Source organism: Hoplias malabaricus, chromosome 4, assembly GCF_029633855.1.
Source record: "Hoplias malabaricus isolate fHopMal1 chromosome 4, fHopMal1.hap1, whole genome shotgun sequence".
Lineage (NCBI taxonomy): Eukaryota > Metazoa > Chordata > Actinopteri > Characiformes > Erythrinidae > Hoplias > Hoplias malabaricus.
This window is the reverse complement of record NC_089803.1, coordinates 36176292-36203094: the sequence shown is the minus strand read 5'-3', so window position 1 is coordinate 36203094 and position 26803 is coordinate 36176292. Positions and strand designations below refer to the sequence as shown.

General features: G+C 38.1%; 1 protein-coding gene across 4 annotated transcripts in view; it reads left to right on the top strand.

Moving 5' to 3' along the window:
* The window catches only part of kcnq1.2 (potassium voltage-gated channel, KQT-like subfamily, member 1.2), a 149238-nt gene that overhangs the window by 75381 nt on the left and 47054 nt on the right, over positions 1–26803 (top strand). For 3 of the 4 annotated variants that reach the window (XM_066667394.1, XM_066667395.1, XM_066667393.1), the window contains 4 exons: positions 21609–21684; positions 22023–22117; positions 22257–22297; positions 23357–23418. In XM_066667394.1, the coding sequence (XP_066523491.1) occupies positions 21609–21684; positions 22023–22117; positions 22257–22297; positions 23357–23418 (274 nt within the window). Of the gene's footprint in view, positions 1–21608; positions 21685–22022; positions 22118–22256; positions 22298–23356; positions 23419–23680; positions 23805–26803 lie in introns of those variants that run through there. The other variant, XM_066667396.1, reaches the window with a different exon arrangement.

Sequence of the window (26803 nt, the reverse complement as noted above, 5' to 3'; positions counted from 1 at the left end):
ATACATTCATGTTCTGTAGCCTACTAGGAATACACATTGGAATGACCCAAACACCTGCCAACATGTGTTTTAGGATTGTGAGGGGAAACTGGAGGTATAGTAAATGTTTAAAAGTAAATTTTATAGTTCCAAGTGCTATGATTTAGTGCCTGTATGGGGTGGTAAACCCTAGAAATGTAGTGTTTGTCAAATCTTTTTAAGTCATATATTTTTCCTATTTGTTAAGTTAGTGGAAATAGTAAAACATGTCCCTGCAACATGGTGGGTGGCATGGCCCATTTATTGTAAAACTAAAATTGGAATTCAATTTAATTTAATTTTTTTATTTTATTCTATATTACACTTTTTTCAGTTTACACATTAATGAATATTTTTATATTTGAGCTCTTTGCTTTTATTCATGTATACTATTTATCTCACTTTGCTGTGTTTGGGTGGTCAGATTTGACCCCAGTTCGGGTTAGGTGTGTGGGTGGCTCGAGGGGGCATAGCTTTGGCTTGTTGCTTTAGCCAAATCCCATCCTTCCCCTTTACAATAATAACAACCTAACTGATATCTCTTGCAAAACACATGAAGATCTGTGTGTGTGTGTGTGTGTGTGTGTGTGTGTGTGTGAGTGAGTGAGTGAACTAGATAGAGAGAAAGTCAGCACATAAAGGAAACCCCACTTCCGCACTTGTAGATGTACAAGCATTCAGGGCTGTTATAAGGTCAAACCGGTGGTAAACCCCAGGATCCGGTGTGCTGCTGTGACTGCACTGAGATTGCTGTAACATGGTCACATGGCCATGGCACGTTTAGCCAGCAAAGAACTTAAGGTTTGTGTTATGTTAAGCTATACGGACCATGTAAACCTCAGAAAGGAAGAATATCTTTATAGCTTACAGATTTTCTGTCATCTGCAGATGGAAAACTTCATCCTGAGGTGATCCTGGCCCACTAGCTGTGTATGATCTCCATGGCAAATGATATTATTTGTATTATAAAAGTGCTATAAACAGGCAGAAACGATTCCAAGAATTGTTCTCAAGTGCTCTGTAGTATTAAGGCGTATTGAATCAGATTGCATGTGGACTGTGGCTCTCCTTAACCGAACCAAGAATTTACCTCACAGACCATCTACCAGCAGAGAACAAAGCACACATGGTTCAAATTTGGACGCTAATGTAAATGATTAGGAGATTAAATCTAGAGCTTTGTGATACGTGGCTAACATACTCACTCTACTAAAGGTCACTGAGATAGGTTCCAAAGCTTCAAAAAGATTACACAGCACAGCAAAATGTCAGATTACAATTGTAGGTTCTTTATTTCACTTGATTGTAGCTAATCGAGCCACTGACTTAACTGTTCTTATGGTTAACGTATCATTGTGTTTTGGAACGTATTACCCTTCTTGAGGGGATATGTTTTGGTCAATATGTTTTTTTAGATTATTCGAATATGTACCAGTGCTCCATACTTTCCAGCATATTTAGCATCACTTTGATTTGGCAAAGTCATAGACACTTCCTGGATGTGGATTGACTCATTTTTACTGACAGGTCAGGGTTAACCTACAGTCAAGCTGTGGTCTTTAATATACGCTGTTATGAAAAAAGGGAGTCATGCACTAATCAACCATAACATTATGACCGCCTTCATATTTGTACATTCACTGTCCATTCTTTCAGCTCCAATGACCATACCAGAGCACTTTGTAGTTCTACAGTTACAGACTGGAGTCCATCTGTTACTCTGTATGCATTGTTTGCCCCCTTTCACCCTGTTCTTCAATGGTTAGGACCCCCACATAGCAGGTATGATTTGGGTGGTGGATCATTCTCAGTACTGCAGTGACACTGATGTGGTGGTGGTGCTGGTGTTGTGTTATTGTGCATTGTGCTAGTACAAGTGGATCAGACAAAGCAGTGCTGCTCAAGTTTTTAAATACCTCAGTGTCACTGCTGCACTGAAAATAGTCCACCTAACAACCATATACAGCCAACAGTGTCCTGTGTCCACTGATGAAGGGACTAGAGAAAGACCAACACAAACTGTGCAGCAACAGATGAAAACTCTAGCAGCACTGCTGTCTCTGATCCCTTTGTACCAGCACAACACACATTAACATCACCACATCAGTCACTGAGAATAATCCACCACTCAAATAAACCCAAATGGTGGTCCTAAGGGGGTCCTGACCATTGAAGAACAGGGTGAGCGGGGGAAATAAATATACAGAACAACAAATTGACTAAAGTCTGTAATTCTAAACCTACAAAGTGCTCCTGTGTGGTCAGTGAGTGTAGAAACCAGGAAGTGGTTGTTGGTGTATGTGCTGAAATATTTTAACATATTTTGAGCAGTCTGTGATTTATGGAGGGTTTTTTTGTGTGAAAATATTATATAATTAAATGTATAAATAAATAATTTAAAAGAGAATTAATTAATTAAATGTTTAATTTAATCATTAAATTTTGAAATAAATGCATAAATAATTGTATGTGATTTATTTAACCAATATTAGCCGCTGTTGGCTAACATCAGGATCTTTTCTAGCTAGCTAGTGCTAACAAACTTACCTTGTACAGGCTGTCTGTCGGGTGCTGGGGTGGACCCTTCTCTGTCTTACCTTACTGCGTAATCTAGCTAATCAATCTGACTGGATCGGAGGTAGGCCCGCCCACTCACGGATGACGGATGATGCTGACAGATTTAACTTCATAGTGCAAGAAGGCAAGGCACATAAAATAAACATATAAATAGTTAAATAATTAATTAAATTATTTAAATTATATAATTAATGAAATATTTAAAATGCACATTTAAATAACTATTAAACCTTCTTATTCTTCTTTTTTCGGTTGCTCCCACCCGTCAGGAGTTGCCACAGCAGATTAACCGCAATCTGTACTATAGATCTGGCACAGTTTTTACGCCGGATAACTTTTCTGATGCAACCTTGCCTATTTATCTGGGCTTTGGGACTTGCACTACAAAGTGGCTAGGTAAACACACACACACACACACCTATGGAAAAAACACACCAGCACCCAAAGGAAACCCATGCGGACACAGGGAGAACACACCGAACCCGTCACAGAGGGTCACCCGGAGCAGGGCTCGAACCAACAACCTCCAGGTCCCTGGAGCTGTGTGACAGCGACACTGCCTACTGCCCTAAATAATGATTAAATAAATTACATAAAATATATTTTAAGCATTTATTTCAAATGTAATAATTGAATTAAACTTTTGACTAATGAATTCTCCTTTTAATTAATTATTTCTTAATTAATTTAATTGCATAACATTGTCGCAAAAACCCTCCATATTATTTGAGCTGTGCTGCAAGCTTTCAAACCATTTTTTGACATTGCTGAATTTTGATATGTAGACTGTAGAAATGAAAACATTGTAGTAGGAGGTGGAGGAACAGGGCCGCATGATCCACTGGTCCGACTTGATGCTGTCGGATAACAGCCATTACTAAGAGTATATGCTCCTTCTGCTGCAGTTAGCTGGTCACATTATAATCACTGTGTTTACTTTTTCCTTACTGCCAAAGGCTCACCTGGCCAGCTAAGCAGGTGTGCATGCCAATGTGTAATTCTCTTTATTATCACCTCTTTCATTCTTTCTGTCTTATTTTGTTTTTATTTTCTCTACAAAGGGCACAACCTAAACATTTGCATTCTTTAGTGCACTCAGTCCTTATGGATGAGTAGACACACTACATGCAAATGAATGAACCTGACCACATATGTTTTGTATTTAAAACTTTGTCTGCTGAAAACTAAGACCTGTAACCAGACCTCATTTTAATTAGTTTCTAGACTGGTTTAAATAGTTTAACAAATAATTAATATATCTATAAAAAAGAAGCCTCTTTAAAAATATATGAGTTGGTTTTAAAAGATTCTTAAAGATCAGGGATTATGTGGCACAAATTTAAATTTTCCTAGACCTGACATAATAAAAAAAACATGTTTGAATTAGACTTATTAGAATACTAAAAATACTTACTTGCTAACATTTTTTTCAGAAGTTCTAAATGACATCTGTGATTGATTTACAAAAGTGTAGCCTATTATATTAAAATAAACCTATATGAAGTATGAAGTCTAACCTTTTTTAAAATTTTTCTTGCAATGATATGTAATCTCACAGACCAATTACAGGTTTCCCGATCCGACAGTCCTACCACTTGCATTCGCGAAAAAAATCAGAAAAGTGACTAAAGGGTCTGGATGTTTTTTTTGCTGTTGTTGTTCTTGTTCTTGTTGTTGTCTTTATTTTCTCTGAAATTCAGATTGTGGGGAGCAGAAAAATAAACCTAAATTATTATTGTTTATTATTATTATTATTATTATTATTATTATTATTATACCAAATGGAAAAAATTACACCCAATTATATGTTTTCAGATTTAGCCTCAAAATATCAGAAAAACACTACAGGCATCTTTTTAGCTTGTCATTTTGCTTTTTGCACCCTTGAGGTTTATGAAGTTAATACTTCGAAAACGATTTTAAGGATATAATTAAATCAAAGGTCTACTAGGTTTCCTTTGTTTTTGTTTTTTGGTGACTTAATATCATAAACGAATGATTTGGCTGTTCAAACTAGGAGATAGCTGAAATCATCCATGCTGTTAACATTTCAGTCATTCTGATTAAACTGATCAATCTGGTAATTAAGGTTTTAATCCAGTTGGTCCATCACTGGTGCTTCTTTTCTAATTTATACTTTGCAAAATATCAGTAGTTTTGGTATTCAAAGTCATTTTGAACTGCTGTAAAAGCTAGAATTTAAACAGTCTTTGTACACCATGGCTGCAGTCTTCAAATCTCCACAGGCTGATGGCTAATATTGTCTTTCTCTTGCTTGGAGAACAGTGCAGCTTCTCCTGGGAGAGCCCTCCCCTGCTGATAGACATCAGTGTGTTTAATATCCTGTTGGCACTCTGCTCAGCTTCAGTTCCTCAGATGATATACAGACTTGGGGCACTTCCTGAGTTACCACAGTGTCTTCAGCATCTGAAATATCTTTAATTGTGAGGACAGTTAAGAGTGCAGAGAATGTGTAGACACTACTGAAATGAATGAATCAAATTGAACAAAGCTACCACAGTGTTTTTCTGTATAAACAGCAATGAAATGAATGTGATGGATTCTACTGTCAAAGAGAATGTTTAAAAAAAATGCAGCTGGATATTTAGTGTCACGAGTGCTTCGCCTTTTCAGAACAATAGGTGATGTAAGATTAGCTGACTGTATTGTGTATTGACCAGGCCAATATGTTTAATCAGAGAATCCTATTAGACTTTGTTACAAATTAGGCCTGAAATATCACAGTTATAGTAAAGCTACATAAATGTAAGTAATATCAGCTGCATAAAAAAAAACAAATATCTACAACAATGTTCTTTAATATATCATGTTTTATGTGCTGCTGATAGATTTTGTTCCATTCTTTTTCTAATTGTTCTGTAACAAAATCCTGATTTATCCCGGTTTTAATTTTCTGGATAAGGTCTTGGACAATAGGGATAAAATCAAAATATAATTAATAGTCTCATTAAAGCTCAGTGAATTGGCCGTCCTACATTTGGACATCAGATTGTTTTACAGATTTGTGTACAAAAGATCTTTGGACATAGGTATTACAACACTGAATTTCATATCCTGTTGGCAGACCTCATTGTCTCCATCCTCATATGAACTTGTTGTGTCTGAGCCCTTAAATAGTAACCACACACTGTTTCTATTAAAACGTCCTTCCTTAAGGACAGAGGTCAAACCTTAACAGGAAAAAAAACGACGGCTGGGATTTTTTTTTCAGCAGACCCTTAGGAGAAATGTGAAATGCATAGCATTTTTTTTGTTTGTTTTTCTTCTGTATTCCCTGAGGAATCTCTTCCAAAAAAGTAAACACATTATTTGACTTGCTGTAAACCTTAATAATATGTATTTATTTGTTGACATATTTTTCAGTAAGCAATTTTAACTCATTAGTGCAGTCAGTAAAAAACCTGAGCCAGAGATACAACAGCACTAGGCAGCCAGCAGTTATCAAGCAGGCAAACTATAACAAGAAATAGGAGCTGAAAAATGGCTTTAGGGTCTAGGAGTCAGTGTGTACACACAGAAGCATGTATGTACAGGCCTACTGGCAATGTGCTGAACATGTTCCTGCTCTTTTGGTAACTGTATATAATACAGAAGCTTATGCATTATTGCCTATTTTATTACTGTTGGACAAAATTGTTTTTACATCATTTCAATATATTTGCTGTCATTTGCACTGTTAGTATTTCCTGACCTTACAAAGAGACATGTTCCAAAATATTTAAATGGAATCTTTCATTCATTATCTGTAAACGCTTATCCAATTCAGGGTCACGGCGGGTCCAGAGCCCACCTGGAATCATTGGGCGCAAGGCGGGAATACACCCTGGAAGGGGCGCCAGTCCTTCACAGGGCAACACACACACACGGACACTTTTGAGTCGCCAATCCACCTGCAACGTGTGTTTTTTTTTTGGACTGTGGGAGGAAACCGGAGCACCCGGAGGAAACCCATGCGAACACTGGGAGAACACATCAACTCCTCAAAGACAGTCACCCGTAGCGGGAATCGAACCCACAACCTCCAGGATCCTGGAGCTGTGTGACTGCGACACTACCTGCTGCGCCACCTACCGCCCTAAATGGAATCTTGCTACTTTAAAATTTGAGAATGGTTTTTAATTCTTTTGGAGATACCAAAATTTGTCCTCACTTTGACATTTTGCTGCTGGCATTTTTGGCCTGCTGTAATGAAGTTGTCATTCCTCCAGTTCCTGTTGTGGAATGCAAACTGCACATGAATCATACTTCTCTGTACACTGTATTGTGGACACTGTATTTTTGTTATATTCATGAATATGTGGGCAAAAGTTTTTGGTCAACAAATGAAAACATATATGACCCTCAAACTTATACCTCCATCTTTGTAGTAGACGTGTTTTTGTGTGTTTGCACATAACACTATCCCGCTAAGCCCATTGGCTGCATGCAGCAGGGTTTGTGTGTGTGTGCGTGTATGTATGTGTGTATATATATATATATATATATTGTGTGTGTGTGTGTCTGTGTGAGTGTGTGTGAGTGCACTGAGTGCTGTGTCAGTGGGACCTGTCAGGCATGAGGCCAGAGGCAAGAATGAAAATGTTGCACACTGGCGTCGGTTTGATTAAGCCTGCACACGTGTCTGAGAGAGAAGAGAGAGAGAGAGAGAGAGAGAGAGAGAGAGAGAGAGAGAGAGAGAGAGCCTCTAATCCGGCTACTACTTACTCATATTGCTGTCAGTCTTTCATTCTCTAGATTTTTTTTACTGCTTTACTCATTTGATCAGTCTTTAACATTTTCTTTTGACTTTTGTTTTATTTCTCTCCCCTTTTTTTCTTGAAATATCTCTCTCTCTCTCTCTCTCTCTCTCTCTCTCTCTCTCTCTCTCCCCCCTCTACCCTCTACCCTCCACCCAATCCCCCGTCTCCCAGCAGAGGGATAAAACTGTCTAGAGAGAGATATAATGTCCCAACAAACTCTCCAAGAGGGCTATCGCTCTTATCATGAAAGCTTCTTTACATAAGAAACCTCACAAAAAACGTATTGAACACATTCCTTGAATAATCACCCCAGTATTCATTAACACCCATCTTGGTTTACATTTGCACTATTTATGGCTTTTAGTGGTTACAAAATGCAGAATGAAATACATCTGCTCTTAAAGAGGCAGAGCGATTGCTATTTTTTTTTTCTTGTCAAACCTCCTCGCCTCCCTTTTACACCAGTTCTGTCTTCATTTTGAGACATTTGAAATCAGAGCCGAACAGTTGCAAGAACTGAAAATACCAAATGAAACAAACTTTATTTCACCTCAGCTGGCCTGTTACTACTTAGCTTGGACATGCTTTTGATAACAGACACACACACACACACACACACAGACACAGAAACAGTGTTGACCCACTTTCTCCACACACCTCCACAGAGCTCCCCTCCTCTTCAGCCTGCAAAAACACTTTACAATTCCCCCACTGCACCCCTCCCATCCATCCATCAGAGCTTGTCATCCTTCTGCGTAGCGAAATGATTTTGTTACATCGTCATGCTCTCCTCTGTCAAAGCCCCTCTGTTTCCCTCCTCCACACTGTGCTCAGACCTCCTGCACCCATGCCTCCATCTTTCAGTCCTCCTCATCCATCCAAGTATGGCTTCTCACCCTGTTCCCATGTAGGGCCTAATGGGAGCCCACTCTAATAACTGCACAACTGCTCCAATAACCACTTTCTTTCACTGCCTCAGTGCATCAGCTGCTCTCCCACATCCTTTGTCCCCTGTCTCTTTTTTCACTCACTCATTCTCTCTGTCTCTCACATCCTCTGACACACATTCTCCCATTTTCTCTCACTCCCTCCTTCTCTCATTAATTCAATTATTAATAACCTCCACCTTATTGTGACATTGTTAATGTCATTTCGTCAGAATGTAGACATTACTTTTTTTAGGAATTCTTAATTTTTAAAATAATTTTTTGTATTTTTTTTTTTTAAGTGGGTTATTAATTAATTTGTTTATTTTTGTTTGTTTGTTAATTTGTTTATGGAGCACCAGTCAGAACACATCTGTCCTGAGTTTATTTTTTATAACCTGGATAATATTTTGATATACATAAAGGCTTGTAATGTGGCCCCTAATGAAGCTTCTTAAGGAAAAAAAAAAGGCTACATTTTATGAATCAAAATCATACATTTTTAATGAGTACTGCATAACCATATTTGTGTGATGTCACTGTTGTATTTTAATCCTTTAATCTGGGTAAAATAGCAAAATAAGAGTAAGTGTGTTTATTTTTTGGCTAATACTGTTTCGATACTTTGTCTGAGAGTGGTGCTTTTACTGGTTGAATATTGCTGTTCTCTAGTTTCATACAGGGTGGGCAGTGTAACAGTAATAAGTGATTAAATATGATAGTGATATTTGAAAGCTATGATGTTGAAAACATACCCTTGACTGTGTGCTTTTTGATGGGACCCTCTATTTTCTAAACATTTCTCATTTTAATAGTTGGCATTAGGTCTTTACTGTGGTGTGTGGCATTTTTTGATTTTGCTGTGCTATAACTCTAACATCAGTTAGTGACTTATCTTCACTATTTATAAGTTTAATAAGTTGAATTAAACTCGTGCTCTATTGTATAGCATTGATCCACCCTCCAACCCCAATTGCTCCTTCAGGTTTGAGTTATTTTCACCTGCCCAACTGTAGCGTCATTTATCTAGAATAGCCAGTTCCGCAGTGAACAGAGGTGTTATCATGCTAAGTAACTAACTGTTAAAATACGTTTCTTCACAATAATGTGACAAGTGCTGTAGTTTTTTCCTTTTTTTTCCTTATAATTTTTAGCTGTGTTTCTTCAGGAGTTCTTTAAGGATGGTTTGTTCAGCTAGAACATGAGTGCATGCTGTGTAGAGCTTTAATATGAGTAGATCAACATCATCCCACCACTGTTGGATAGCCAGCTAGCCGAAACTGCTTAATACAAACAAATGTAGATTACCAACATTAGAGGAAATTTTTGTATGTGGTTTGTCCATACAAAAATCCCTGTATGATTAATGGCACGACACTGGCCGCTTTTACGGCAGCAAGTCATTTATTGCTATGTTCACGTTATCCTTTGTTACAGCCACAGCAAACAAATTGCAGGCAAAATGGTGCCGCCTACACTGCTTGTCATCCCTTGAAACTCTAGCATATGTGCATTTTAACAATAGAAAGTCAGTCAGTCAGTTAGAGACATCAGCTTTTCTTTGGTGTCCCGCTCAGCAGTCTGACAAAAGCAACTGTCAAATGGGTGTCCTTACAAATTGAGATTGATGGTTTTTACTGGCTTAGGTTTTGAGAACTATTAGGTGATGACTGTGTATGTCTATCTACCTCTGTTTGCTTTTAGTTGCTGGCTACTAATGTATAAACGTACATCTGACTATACCAAAACACTTAGCTAGAAGTTATATACAGCTAAAGTTCACAAGGTCAGATCATAATGCACTGAGGGTCAGGCGTCTCCTTGCCGAGGTCACAGTGGAACACTGAAGAGGTCATTTTCTCAAATCCATCCTCCTTGCCCACAGAAAGCTTTTGGATCATCTATCTCTTTTTTTCCTTCTCTCTCTCCATGTCTCTTTGGACTGTGAACCTTCTCTGTCCAGTCATTTAATCTCTGAACCCAACACAAATAGAAGTGATGACCTTGAGTTCAGACTTATAGACATCCTGTGTAGCTGGGATGTCCACAGCCATGTAAGTGCGCACACATGAATTCACACACACAAATCTCAACAAATGGTGCTTATCATTCTCAAGACAGAATAAAAATGGATTTGAGATTATGTCCTTTGTGACCTCGACAAGGCCCATGTTCCAGTATTTTGCCATCTGAATGACTATAAACACAGACTTTGGTGTCTAATTGACTTATGCACACATGCACATATGTATTATTTTGAGACAGCTATTGTGAACTTGGACAAGTTTTACTGAACTTTTGCAAAAATCCTGTTCAAAATGAAAAATTATTTTGTATTAAAGGGGACATGACGACATCACCTTTTCAGTGCATGTGCTCATTATTTTGCTGATTTGCAGCACCTACCATTTCACACACTGAAATCAAACAACCCAGTAAGTTTTTTTGTGTACTGCAAACATGGGATAGTATACGTTGTTTTGATCTGTGCCATATCCTAAATAGAGTGCAGACACTTTAGGCTTGTCCAAGTATTAACAGTCACCGCAACAGATTGCATATTTCTCAGAGAACAAAAACAAGGTTAAATGGAGCAAAACAGACACAACACCTGCAGAGATATACGTGTACTGATTGAGGAGAGGAAAGAGAACCAAGCTAAAATAACTAAATCCTGGAGCTTCTGCTCAGCTGTGGCTCATTATCATTTAAAGGAACAGACTCCGAGACCGGCCTTTTTGAAAACAGCTGGTTAAGTGGGGAGAATGGTGCTGTGATATTTTGACCAAAGCATGTTAAACATGTTTCATTAAAACCCAAGGGAACTTTTAAGTCCCATTTAAGGTTAGTTATGACAAAGCTAATTCATTAAAAAAACACTACATTGGAGGAAACTGTTGCATCATTAATAAAATTTTAATAGGTTAACACAAACAATTTAATAAACAATAATAAAAAACACTCCTAATTTGAATCTTCAAACCATCTCGATTCCACATGAGGCCCAGTTGCAGTTTTCTTTTTGAGTGTGGTCATGCTATCCCATCTTTGATCAGTGACACCTTAGGTTCTCTTTTAGTTTCACACTGTAGGAATGAGCCAGTGAGGAGAATTAAGAACAAATTAACTTTATTGCCAATCATACAAAGCATAAGGCAAACTGTTAATGTGTTCTTTGTGATAATTGAGTGTGTGACATGATTTTTTTCTTTGTCTGCTATCGAGCTATCCCACATAATGAAAGTGTGAAACCTGCTGTAACGGCCAAAAGCACTCATTCACTTTTCTAACAAATAACTATCAGGACCTTTGACCTATTATTGTTGCATGTTAGCATGCTAAAACAATTAAACAGTCACTAAAAATATCAGGACAATGACCAAGGTTGACTAAATGTGTTTGAGTACAAATAAAGTCTGTATATTTGGGTATCTAGAAAGGCGCTATATAAGTGTAACGATAAATAAAAATATATTTTTGAGGGTTTCTTCTGTTTTTTGAATGTGACTTGAAGAGTAAGGTCACACATCCTGTGGCAGAAGCAGGATAGGGTGGGGGTTGCGTGTGAGAAAGCAAGTGAGAAAGAACAGGGGTTTGTTTTCTTGCCTGTCTGAATAATATTCATTCCCTCTTTGACTTCCAAGTGGCAAATATATGAAACGTGTTCTCCAACTTTGGCACTTTGGCTGAGGCCCCTATGGGTATTGCTTACCTGTAATTGTATCCTCTGAACCACAGGGCTAGGCCAGCTGTGCACCTCCCCGCATCTGCTCCAGTGTAAACCGAATTATACTGCATCCTGATGCCAGTATTGTTTCAGCAGTCAGTGCCTATCAGTGCCAGAAAGTGATTCTTCTTGTTTGCTTACTACTATATGAAGTAGAAACCAATGAGCGGTCAGCCAATCTTCTCCATCAACGCATATGCACAGACGCTGTAAGTGCATGCATATTCAATAGACCCACACGTGTACAGATACATACGCAAATACAGCGCACTGTTTTAAATGGATTTGACTGCTGCTGATTTACTATGCAATAATACTTGTGAAAAAGATGGATGACTTACCCAATTTCATGTGTGTGTGTGTGTGTGTGTGTGTGTGTGTGTGTGTGTATGTGTGTATGATGGATAGCAGCAGGGCCTCTCACACCTCCAGGGCCTGAAGGAGAGGATAAGCTCTCACTGTCATCGGTTCTTTTTCTTCTCCTCCTTGTCCTTTCTCTTTTGCTGCAGTGCTGCCAAGTGCAGGACGGGCCAGGCTGCTTTCCTTTCCCTGTTTTCTTTTCATGGTTGTATGTCACACACACACTGAAAATACATCAGTCTTCGAGTGAAAAACACCACACATGCGCGCGCGCACACACACACATACACCCTACAGCCACCAGCACTACTTATTGTGTTCTTGTATGCAGTCTTATTCATTGGCCTTGAAAGTTCATAAAAACCACATAATGTAACTTTTTTTTTCTCCATTATGGGGAACGTCTTAAATCCTAATTAGTCTCAGCAGTGCTTTTATGCATTTCATTGTTAAATGTCGATCCTGTTTTTCATATGTAAACACTGCTTTACTGTTTTTTGGGATTGAATCCTGAAATTGTGTTATGTATCAACTGCGCCTAGTTACCAATATTTATAGAGTTGTAATTATTCATGGACAGTTGAGTTTCCTGTGAAGTTCCTAACTCCCATAATATCAGGGTAGGTATAAGGTGACTCATTTTTCCAAGGTCAGATACTCAGCTTCTCTGCTCCCAGCTCCACCGCACAGTTGTGTTTGGTTTTCTGAAATGAGGGCAATACTAGGACTTGTTCAGCCTTCGGGTTCCTCTTGTTGACTAAAAACAATTACATTTTTGAATATTTCAATTGGTATTGTGTTCATATTGTAGAACATCATAGACTTAGTCAAAGCACCACCTCATTCACCATAGTCGCAAGGACTATAGTTGAGTTCCTGCAAGGCAATATTAAGAACCCTATCCAAACAAATAGCAAGAGCAGAGAGAAACCAGGCAAGCCTAGTTTTGCCAGACTGCCATTAGCCATATAGCCATTGTCACAAAACTGAAGTACTGTGTTGAGGTGACATTAAAGCAACTTATTTAATAGAAAGCAACAAGATAACATTTTAACATGTACGTTTTTGAACCAAGTAATCTATATTTGGAACAGGGCATCGCTGGGAACTAGATATTAATTACTGACTTACATTTCTATATGGGTCCAATTGATAATACGGTACTGTAATAAATTCACAGCCCTGTTTATTTTGAGTAACACCTCACTCTGGTGTTTTGGCCCTTATTTATTTGCTGAGCCTTGTGTGTAATTTTTCCTCTTTAAATGAATTTTGCAATTGGTTTCCTGATGTTACAACATAAATAACAAAAATTTTCAGTAATTGTAATTTTGCAGAACCTTTTAGACTCTGTCCACATAGGTGCTCTTGTGTGACTTTGCTATGAATTTAAATATGCAGTTTAAATAGTTTTTTCATAGTTTGCCAAAGAGATTAAAATATACTTTTGACAAAATATCGTTTTGAATTATCTATAAAAACTATTTTTTTGCTCATCTTAAAAACAACTTTGTTGTTGATAAAACTAGAGTTTTTTGGATTGTTCAAAACATTGCTGATTTTCTTTAACTTGCTGTTGAACTACAGTATACATTTATATTGAGGATCAGCTAGTGGTCTCGACAACGTGACTTTCGACTGTCTTGAACAGGAGGCAGCCAGGGGAGACTAGGCTTTATGGAGAACAAAGCAAAGCTCAGATGGAAAAGCACTAATTAGTGGCAGGTTCTTTATGTCCCTCCTACTGCCTTCTATTTAGGCAAGAAGAGAGGATAGCTTGAAAAAAAGGAGAAAAGAATAACTTCTTTGAGAGATGACTAGGTTTTGTAATACCATATGCTGAAAAGGAATGGCCTTAACTTATCCTCCGAAGGTCAAAGTCCCCCCTCTCAAGCCAGGGAAAGTGTTTAGCCAGGCTGAACAGCTTCTGTTTGGGACCACATGGACACTGTGGCCCCTTCTCTTCATGCACTCTGCTTTCATGTGCTAGCATTACAATGAAGCCTACTTCTGCAGGCCCCCAAGTGGCTGTTATATGCACTCTTTCATCTCTCTTCCTCTTCTAATAACATGATGCATCACTGATTTGGTATTTATTGCACCTGGTATAAAGCCAAACATTCATAGATTTTTAATTTATCAATGGAATTTTAACAACAAAACACACAAATAACTATATAATTAACATCAAGTTAAAATTTACATTGTTTGTTAATCTGATTTAACAAAGCTCTTTTACACATCAAGCTCCTTTTCCAGTTCAAACTATGCCTTGTATTATATTCTTATATTATTATATAAGAATTTTATTATTATATAATTATATTACATTCTCTATCAGCACATTTAAACCAGGAAAACAAATATTTGTTCTAGTTCATTTCCATTCTGCCGTTCTGGGATCTGAAGAAACAGGTTAATCCTAATATCAGTCACTTAGCTGATTCAAAGCCTTTTACCTCGAGGGGGTAATTAAAGATATTGGTTTGAAAAAAATACAAACAGACCCAGTGTAGATACATGAAGGACCCCCTGATAGGCAGCAATAAATAGATTCTTCTTTATCATGCCTAATACTGCATAACAGCTCACAATCCTATTAAGAGCATGATTTTGTTGCCTTGTACTTGTACTGTGCAATGAAAAAGTGGAATCTATGTATTTTCTGCCTGTTTATATTTAGATAATTAACACACTGGAATAGGAGCAATAGGCTTGTTTGTGTTGTTAGTGGGTGTGAACCATGTTTATCACTAAACATGTTTTGTGAATTGTTTTATCTCCATGTAATTTACACCTCATTGCATGGATTCCTCATTTTTTGGCTGTTGCTGTTGACTCTCTCATGGGCCTCTTGCCTCTTTGAAGTACTTTGTAGTTGATTACATGATTGTTTTGCCTTAGAGGATCTCAGACCATTTCCTTTTCCTGTTAGATAGACAAAGCCTGCAGATCAATGTGCTCATCAGACAACCTTTGAAAACAGGGCAGTAATTTACTAATGATCCGACAGCCCCCTCCGGAACATAGGAACATCTCTGCTGCATTTAGCAAGCACCTGACCAACACAACCTAAACATTTATTCAGGAAGAATGGAACAAAATTACACCTGAGCCACTTTAACACTTGTGGCTTTTAGGTGTTCAGTCCATCAATGTTAAAAGGAATGGCAACTTTAAAGAAAGAAAGAGAACGGGTGGGATACTATCAAAGGACCAACAAGAGAGACTTGTACAGAAAGAAACAGGCAGTTGGGTTTAAGAGAGACTGGGAGAGTCTGAATATAGACTTCAGCAGGCAATTTTGTGATTTTGGCACATTGTTGAAAACAATCATCCGCTCTCACAAAGCTGATCTGAGCCTCATTCTGTTTTTCTAAGACCAGAACACTACCAACCTTGTTGCTGCTGTGCACACAGAGACCAGAAATATCACAGTATGTGCAGCTTTGCACATCTTTTTAGGATTGACAAAAACTTGATCAAACACAACTCCTTCTACTTTCTAATACATTTCACTCTGGCCAATGCGAACATGTATGTGCTGTAACTACTGGCAGCAGATTAAACAGCTTAATTGTGGCACAGTTTCGGACTGTGAAAACATAAGGAGACATTAGGATAACTCTGCTTACTTCCCTATTTTTGGCTTGCTGATATCAGGAATTGCAGAGATAAAGTATCTTGTGAAGACAGAAGGCACTTTATAAGGTAGATGATGCATATATTCTTAGCTGAACATAGACACATATGCATTCATTCTTGTTTGCCACCCACTAATTACATTCCACAAATTACCTCTGTGGAGAAAAAGACAACTATCAGAACAAAATAAAAAAATCTTGCATGGGAGGAAAATGCGTACTGCATTCAGTGTCAGTAGCTGGAGGTCAGGAGCCCCCCTTGAGTTGAATCTGACTTTTGTAGAGGGATTCACAATGTCAATGCAGGAGTTCTGTCTGCAATAACCTGGAGTAAGTTAATGAGACATAGTCCCTGCTGGGAGATTGTGTGTGTGTGTGTGTGTGTGTTTTCTAAAGGTCTTCCCAGCTGACTTAGTGAAGTACAGCATACACACACAGGCGGTCCTAAGCCTCACATTCACTACAAGACAACAACCTTCTCACTCTAAATCATAGAGAGGCTCAGGAACACAATGTGGTGCTTGTGTGAGGGTGTTAAGCTACACTCATTCAAGAGGAGTCCATGCTTAATGCCAAGCTATAAGGGGTGTGGAACACACACATAGACTAACAGACAGAGACACAGACACACACATGCACATACACACACAGACGCACAGACTTACACTTACCAAATCCAGGGAAGAGGATTTTTTAAACAGAGATCAGTGCAGTTAGTACATCATAATAGAAGTAAACAACATCACTCTTATAATTCATAGGACTACTTGACACCTACATAAACCTTTCATGACAACAGACATGAATCTGTATAAACATCTGTAAAGGCTTATTCTAAGAAGCATGATTTGTCCTAAATGCTGCATTAGTGTAATCTCACAAAGTGTTATCACATGTGAGGCTTGTTGGAAAAAGCTTTTTGTATGGTTAGGTAGGTTTACGTCATTTGCCATGAGAGGATTAAGTAGCTGTCATATAGCCTCACAGACAGTGACAGAAGAGCTTAGAGCTCCAGGATCCTGGAGCTATGTGACAGTATCACTACCAGTTGCGTCACCATGCCACCTGTATTTCGAGTTCAGAATTCGCATTATTTTTCTTTTAAGTTCATTTAGGCCAGTGGTTCTCAAACTTTTTAGACCAAGTACCACCCATTATCAAATCAAAACCTTCAAGTACCACCTATGTTTTTTACCACAGAAACATGTGCACCCCTGGTTCTTCCTCTGTTCCGGGGGCATAAAGCAAAATCTTGTTTGATTTTTTGCATGTTCCTTCATTCATTCATTCCTTGTCTGTAACCACTTATCCAGTTCAGGGTCGCGGTGGGTCCGGGGCCTACCCTGGAAGGGCTCCAGCCTCCACAGGGCGACACACACATTTACTCACACACTCACACCTATGGACACTTTTGAGTTGCCAATCCACCTACTAACTTGAGAATACATCAAACTCCTCACAGACATCCATCTGTTCTGGAGGTCCCTGGAGCTGTGTGACTGTGACACTACCAGCTGCACCACTGTGCCACCCATTTTTGCATGTTTTTGTTGCTTTTTTTATATTTTAATTTTTACACAAAATTATTATTATTAAAAAGTATAGCGAGAAAATAAATAGCTGCACAGTAAATTCACCAGTGTTAAATAAACACTATTAGTGTTAAATTAACACGGTCAGTATCAGGATTTCTCATAAAATAAGGGGTTTGTGTTCCCTCCCTGGAAAAAAGCAGGGGGATGCTGCCCCCCCTTCCCTTACAGACATAATCCACTACAGGGTATGCATAGCACGTTGTATTTTTCTTTAACACAAATGAATTTCATTGGGGCATGAAAGTAGTAAATTTTTCGAGGCTTTTGGCATACCACCTCTTGCTGCTTCATGTACCACTAGTGGTACACGTGCCACAGTTTGAGAACCACTGATTTAGACAATTCCAGTATCTTCAGTCGTTTCAAGATTCAATAAAAGGGTGAAATAAAATGCACCGACATGTTCAGACATGTTCTTTTTCTACAGCAGCTTGTGATACATATGTCTGCAGTTATTACAGGACTATGCACACTTGTGATTCAATTGCATGTTGCTGTTTTTATCCCTTCCCCTCAAATCATGCATTGCTTTCTTAATTGGACTCTCTTCTCAAACACTTTCCCAACACACATATATATCATGGGTGTTTTCATGCTGCACACATTTCTTACATACTGTACCTCACTGACAGACAGAGGGGGAGAGAGTTTTGAGTAGAACGAGAGACAGAGAGAAAGAGGAGAGGTAGAGAGAGTCCTGGCAAAAGAAGGAGAGAGTGCAAGAGAGAGGCAGCAAAGAGAGAGAAGATTACACATGACATTTTCTTTGATCTGCATGCTTTACTGTGTGTGTCAGTCGGCTGGACACACTTGTTGCTGTATTCTCTGCTCTAATTAAGACGTCCTCACTTGTCTGCTGACGCCAGTGAGTGTCTGTGCTGAAGACAGAGACTAGAGCAGCAGTCAAAACAATGCGCACATATTATGGCACCAATTTACAATTTACAGGGTACATTAATTCACAAAACTTCAAATAGTAATAAGCCTTACTAAATGGTTAGGTAATGTTACAATCATTAACTAATGATAAGAAACATGAACTAGCATTAAAGGTGAGGTTCATGATTGCAATAGAAAAAGACTTTGTATAAAATTCAGATGTTTCTTCACCATTTGCTCGATCTCCAGTCTGTTTGCATGCTTGAATCCTGTCTAATGTGTTTATGAAGCCCCGGTGTCTGTAAATGAGAAAAAAAAGACTCCGTCAAACCTGCTAGGCTTCCTCTCTCTCTGCTCATGGCAGAAAAATTGCAAAGACACCTCCAAATGTAGAAAATCAGGAAAAGAGATGTTTCTTTATATATTCCTGCTCCATAGGTGGGTAATATTGACTTATTTTTGTTCTTTCAGATTATTTAGGAAGGGATACCCTCAGATTCAGGAGGCTGCTTACTGCATGATTGTCAACACAGACAGAAAGTGCTACAAAAATAACAACTTGAGTTACAAATGAGTTTCTGTGGTATTTTAAACAGTGCATACAACTTAGACAACTTAAACTTTAGCTATGTAAAAACAGCAGTGTTTTTTCTCCTCAAACATACAGTTCCACTTAAAAAGGCGTGGAACTTCTGAACGTAAACAAACTAGAGAAACCTGAAGTTCTCCACAATTGCAGGTGTTTCCTTTAACCAGCATTCTTTTCTAATTTTATAATATTCTAAAATAATGCTAGTTTTTTTCTATCATTAAAGATTCATTGTGACATTACTTAACTGTTTAGTTGTGCTTATTACTGCTTTAGTACTTAACAATGACTTAAATTCTCTTAATTAATGTACACATTAAAAATTATCGTTACTGTTAGAAATTACTCACAGTAATGCTGCAGGCCCTCAGAAACATGTATACAAACTTCAGCTGCATTAAACACATCTCAGTGTCACAGAATATTTTATGTAAAAACTTATTATATGTATATGTCTCTTATTTATTTGACAGGGAAAATGTAGATGGATAATTTGCATAAATTACAGCGATTTATTTAGGGTTTCTAACTGAAGTTCAGTTAGAGCCCCTGTTCCTAGTGGCTGACATGAAACAAAGGGCTGACCTGAAACAAAGACAGTGTGTGTGTGTGTGTGTGTGTTTCCCTGAGAAGGACAGGCCCCCCTCCAGAGTGTATTCCTTGTGCCCAATGATTCCAGGTAGGCTCCAGACCCACCGCAACCCTGAACTGTATAAACGGTTACAGATAATGAATGAATGAATGAATTATTCTCTGTAAAAATATATTGTTCCTATTCAGAGTTCAGAAGTTTCTATGAAATTTTAAGTTTCTGTGAAAATTTTAATTAATGGTATTGTTAACACGTTCATCTCACGTGTAATACATTTAGTATGTTTTACTCTGGTTTTCAGTTAAATGTCATGTTATTTGGTGGGCACGGTGGCACTGGGCTTGTGTTGTTGCCACAGAGTTCCAATAACTCTTGGTCCTGGGTTTGATCCTTACTTTGGTTTCGCCACACTATGTAAAAACACATGTTGGTAGTTGGATTGGCTGGTGAATTTGTTCACAAATGTGAGTGACTACGTGAGTGTTTATTGCAGTGTACTGCAAATGACTGCTGCCTACTCCACAGTTTTACTGCCTTGCGCCAAATAATTCAGTGTAGAATGCAGACCCACAGTGACCCTGATCAGGATGACGTAGTTACAGAAGATTAATTAATTAATACTTGGTGTATTTGGGTATATTACCTTTAACAAAGATTTGGGTAATATTTGGGTATATTACCATTTTTTTTACCCACTTCCCATTACAGCTGGTTTATGTGGGCTGCCCAGCCGCAAGGTGCTTGTTGCTGGAAAACTATTTATTAATATTAATAACAAATGTATTTAAAGGTTTATTGTTGTTTGTTCATGATGGAGATTTAAGTGAAGGGTGCTATTTGTAAAAAACATTGTTTTTGTGTGTGTGTGTTTGCATTCATGCGTGCGTGTTTGTCAGACGAGCCAGCATTCTTCAGGGCCAGACGTTTGTGACATGTTTTTGTTTGCTCAGTATCAGTAGGATGTGACACCCTCTTTTGAACCTGCTGTTTTTCTTCCCTGTCAGTGCCTTTCTTCTCTTCTCTTCTCTTCTCTCTTGGTAAAGTTTATAGTCAGATCTCTTAATTCATGTATGCTCAGAACCAGGCTGTAGATGAAGCGGCACTTTGAAGTCAGAGATAAACCCAGAGGTTAGATGTTCAGAGGCAGGCCTGAAGAGAACTCAGTGTTATCTCTCACCACTGAATCACTGATAAGGCTAATACTCTTTTCTGACCTGCCTGAAGCAACAGTAAAAGCTGCATTTTCATATCATTTATTCATTCATTATGAATGGTGGGTCCAGAGCCTACCTGGAATCATTGCGCTACAATGATTCCAGGCTTGTGTTGTTACACACTTGTGAATACACCCTGGAGGGGCGCCAGTCCTTAACAGGGCAACACACACACTTTTGAGTTGCCAATCCACTTACAAACATGTGTTTTTGGACTGTGGGAGGAAACTGGAGCACCTGGAGGAAACCCATGTAGACACGGGGAGAACACACCAGCTCCTCTCAGACAGTCACCCGGAGCGGGAATCGAACCCACAACCTCCAGGTCCTTGGAGCTGTGTGACTGCTACCTGCTGCGCCACCGTGCCGCCCACATTTTCATATCATGGAAAAATATAATAGAAAGATGGAATATTTGTGTTATTAATATAACAAATATATTATAAATGAATGTGTGGATGAATGTGTGCATTTTATAATACGATACCCATTTGCAATTAAATAATTTTCTGGTAAGCATACACAAACTCTCACACACAGTGTGTATTTTTCCTGGTATTGGTATTAATCTCTTCATTTCTGTATTGCTGGGGAAGCTACAATTAGACAATTTCACTCTACAAGTAGACAACCCGCACAAGTCTACAGAATTTATCCACACTTTGAACAGGAGAACTTATCAGTGAATCTTCTCCAAATGTCCTGTTTGCATGTGTATTTTCTGCAGGCTCTCTCATGCACACAGATCTGCAATCAAAGTTATAAGAAGAATGCAGTACTTCGTAGCCAGGAGGAAATTTCAGGTAAAATTTAAGAGGGTCTATTTGTTTAGTTGATCAATTATTATATATATATATAATTTCTTACATATATTTATATTAATGTTACACATGGCAAAAAAAAATTAATTAATTAATTTGTTTGTTTGTTTGTAAAATGACCTTAATTTAAGGGAGAAGTCCAGACTGTTTCAGAACACCTACTTAAACTTTGCTTTTGCAATTTCTGGTTGGCTGGTATTATTTAGTGACTTGTTCTTCATGGTAACAAAGCATGGAAGTGGAGGCCCAGGGTGACGCAGAAATGCTCAGCACTGTCAACAATAGCTTTTATCCATGGTTTCTCTCTCTGGGCTCCACAGCAAGCAAGGAAGCCATATGACGTGCGAGACGTGATCGAGCAATATTCCCAGGGCCACCTCAACATGATGGTTCGCATTAAAGAACTCCAGAGACGGTGAGACAAATATACCATGCCTAGAGCTGCAGCTTTGTCTTGTGTCTTCTTTTTTCTGCACTCTGTTATATTGAAAAATTCAGTCGAATTTGAAATATGTTAGGTAATTTATTAATATGGGCTGTTTTTTTCCTCCCAGGTTGGATCACACATTGGGAAAGCCAGGAATGTTTCTGCCAGGTATACATTACCCATTCCATTACAGCACCCATGACTTTAACATTTGTAAAGCGGTCTCCCAACTGTTGCAAATATATAGGTGTTGGCACTCTCACTGGAAGATTTATGGTTCAGTCCCCTGTGATGCCTCCTCTTTCCAAGCCCCTTTCTCTGTGGATATTATGGCCTTCCCAGGACAATGTGTGTGTTAGCTAGCATAACCAATGGGCAGTTAACCTTCTCCTCCAAACTTTACAGTGACATAATGTTAGTGGCAATTTGTGTTTGAGAAACATGTGGTAGACTCCTCCCTTACAGGTTAGAAGCATTAAGTGATTAGGTGAACATTAGATAGTGTCTAAATTGAGAAGTAGGTAAAAAACATTCCATCTTTCAGTGGATTATGTTTTGTTAGTTGTGTATTCACAGTACAGAGTTGCTGCCATATTGGGGACCTACTCATTATTCAGTCACACAACGCAACTAAAAACTGTGATATTTACATTGCTGCAAAGGACTGGCGCCCCCTCCAGGGTGTGTTCCCGCCTTCCGTCCAGTGATTCCGTGTACTCCCTACATAGTGCAAATCACAGATAATACAACTAATAATACAGACTGTAATTCAACATATTCAACAGGGAACCTTGAACGTTATCTCTCTCTAAAAATCATTTTTGACATGCAACATATTACCTGCTTGCATAAGCTGCTATTTTATGAGAGTGCCCTCGGAGTGTGAGTAGAGAAAGATGTTTGAGATTCAGACCTAGTGGTGTGGCAGAGATAATTGCAGAGCGACACAAACACCAACGCAGAAGTATAAATGTTTCAACGGCTTGTGTAGGTTCTGCGTCGAGTCAACATGGAAGTATAAATCGGCCATAAACCAAATGAGAGGAATAATTCAGGCAGACATCACATCATATGATGAAAATGCTAATGAGGCTAACTGATATTAATAGTGTTTTCTTGTCTAGATTCTAGATCTGCCTTTGGATAGACATGAACAGAATTCATTTGATGTATTTTTTTTTTATTATTGTTTCCAATTTTATCAAAAACATTCTTGTCTTTTCACAGAGAAAGGTGTAGACAAGGAGTACCACACCGTTGGAGCCAGGCTGATCAGACTGGAGGATAAGGTGAGACTGCATGGCTCAGGCTGCACTGCTGCTGATGTTCTGATGGCTAGATCTCCCGTTCTCTGATAGGATCTGTCACGTTCACACCATGTATTTTGACTGGCCAATTCAGAGAAGAGTCGCCCATACATACACAACAGCTTTCAGTCAGATCCTGTCAGAGAAGGCTGAAATGATAGTGTGATAGTTATGTTGCAATCTACTCTTGAACTACCATAAGCATGACACGACATGTTTTTCAGTTGTTTTGTTTTCTCTATAGAGGAAGCCAGAGATGCTGTAGATTGCAGCTTTGGGTTCCTAAGAAGATAGAACCATTTTCTCCTACAGATTATATACTGCCTTTTTTCTCTTATATTATTTTGTATTTTGGCAAACACTTTAACCAGTTTACTTATTAATAAGAGAAACTTGTTTTACTACAGGGAATATTTTTATTGCGCAAATTAGTGCTTTGTTGTGACAACAATTTATATTGCAATCATCAATACTACAAACATTGAAAGAATATGCTAAATAATAAAACCACATCATTAGTTATCCTGTTCACTTTTTATTACATTAAAAAAATCAGTAGGAACTTAGGAACTTGTTGTTTTTAAATTAGAGATCACTCCAGCTTTAAAGGCAACCTTCATGATTTTTGTAACAAAAGCACTGAAAAACTAAAAATAAATACTAGCTGATCTACCACCAAAGAAGAAAGAAGACCAAAAACATTTTGTTGATTTTAAGGATTACGATTACTTATTTATTCAATGTAATTTGTTAGAGTAAAACATGTTAAGTTTAATGTGGTTGTGTGCAGCTATATGGAGTTTTATAAATACACTAACGCCACAAAATGATTCTCCACCACTTCCCTTGACAGTACTTCAGGTAAAGACACACTCACGTGAAATAAGGCAGATTCTCCTCTCTCTGTGAGATATAACACATGTGTAAATGAGTTCCAAGCTGTCCTGCTGATCTTGTAAACAGCAGAGTAATGCAACTAATGCAGAGCCAAACACAGCCCCAGAAACAAACACAATCTGAGTGAGTTCCTGTTTTATTTCCTATTATTTATTTATATGAACCTTTATAAATGACCCCGTCCAGCTCGACTTGGCAATAACACTGTGTTTGAGGCTCTGAGCTCTTTCTTGAGTTAATGAACCTTGACACGCCCATGGACAAATCCATGATTCACGCTGAAGAACCTACTTTTATTTGGTTCCAGCTGGAAACCAGCATTTTTTCTGGCTCCAGTTTATGTTAGTGTAAAAGTCCAAATGGTTTTAAATTTAGTTTCACGAACTGGAACCGTTCCGTTTCCTCGCTGGTGGAAAAACACTATGTGAAATATGGCTGAAATAGCCAAACGGTGTAGTAGCACCACCTTGTGAACTAAAAGCTGAATGTGAAATAACATTCCTACTCGTGCATGCACATTTCAGCATTATTAGTCAGTCAGTAAGTAAGGGAAAATGCCTCTTCTAGGATGGCCTGGTAGGCGGTCCGGCAAAAAAAAAAAAAAGAAGAAACATTTTTTTTTTATAAGAATCAGTTTCCTCATTATTTGCTACTTCTCCAGTCTGTTTGTGTGATCATAACCTGTCTAATGTTTTTATAAAGCTCCAATACCTGTAAATGGAGTCTCAGTCTGGTATGCCAGGCTTTCTCTCTCTCTCACTTCTCATGGCAGAGGAATGTTTTTTTAGACAATAAAGTGTACTCCAAACGTTGAAAAGCTAGAACAGTGCTGAGGATATTGCTCTATTCCTGCTCCATAGATGGGTAATGTTTATTTACTTTTGCTGTTTCGGATTACTTAAGGTGGGAATGTCCCTAAATTCATGAGATCGCTAAACGCATTACAGAAATTGCAAAAAACTAAACAACTCGAGTTACAAATGAGATGTTGTGGTAATCTAAATAGTGAATAAAAGCTCACTGACAAGTTAAACTTCACCCATGGACAAACAAGAGTTTGATTTTTATTTTTGTTCCTCAAACATATCGTTCCACATTAAAATACGTGGAGCTTCTGAAAATAAACAAACCAAAGAGAGCAGTTACCTGTAATTTTTGATGTCCCCTTTAAAGTAAAACTAGGTAAGATTTGGGTTTTTTGCTCCTGGGACTCCCCCTAGTGTAATTCATTTTTACAGCACTGTACTGAAATCAGTGGGGAGGGGGAGGAAGTCGGTCTACCCTCCTCCAAAAGTTACATAGTGCAGTTTCTTCTGTACTCAGCCTGGAACAACAAAAGAGGCCCTATTCTCCCTGTTACAGATCGGTGAAGCATAACAAAGATTTTGAAACTGTAATTATAAGGTTAAAATACTACATATTGTTCCTTTAATGCCAGTAACATGTTACAAAATAGTTGCAGCAGGTTTACCACTGCTATTATTACTATTTCTTCCTTTGTCTTAACCTGCATTTTTTGATGCAGCAATATATGGGATTTATTGATAATTTATGAAAGCTTTCTCGAGTCCATATGAAGAAATCCTTCATAGATTTTTTTTTTTTTTTGTGCTATTTTTACCTACCATTTCTTTGTGGGTTTTAGCCTGAATCTTATTGATAAGGTTGTTTACAAAAGAAATTTAATTGATATGGTGAAGCACTAAATATTTTATTTAAATATGGGCCAAAGTGGATTTACAAAACTCTGCTTTCTGTTTTTATTTGAATTTCAAACATAATTTCCTTTCCAAACATTTTTGTGAATCAAGGTTTGTAGAAGGCAAGTTTGTATCAGCATCTCTCTAAATCCTTTAACATCCTACATTAGGGTACAATTAGCAACCCTCTGCTTACTGGCCTTTGAGCAACTGGTCATTATCTTCAACCGTCTTTGCTACTGTGGTACACTTTTGGGCAGTGTCTAGAGTGGGTGGTGATAACGTCATACCATCAGGAATTTTCTGCCAGCAGACACAGGCTACATCATTAGCGAGTTTAATGGAAGGAGGGTATATGGGAGTCTGAAACATACTGTCATTTATCTTTCTGGATGTTCTCTCCAGTCATCTACTGCATCTACTGTCTTTTCAACAGAAACAATTACATTTTAAATCTGCTTAATGTCATAAAAACTGTACATTTACAGACACAGTCCTTTTTCCTCTTGAACGTGTCTATTTATGCCACACACTTTACATTTGCATAAAAACAAGCATACCTTCTGCCATGATGGCTACTTAAATCAATTTAAATTTCTGTTTCTAAGGAGGACTTTTTTCATGGTTCTGAAAGGAATTTGCTGACTCTTAGATTTGATTTAAATTTAAAACCCAAATTGTTTTTGGGTTGTTTTTCTGGTGGCCTAAATCTTGTTATGCTAATTTATTTCTCATATCTTTGAATGCCCTTAAAGTATCTCAGTCATTTT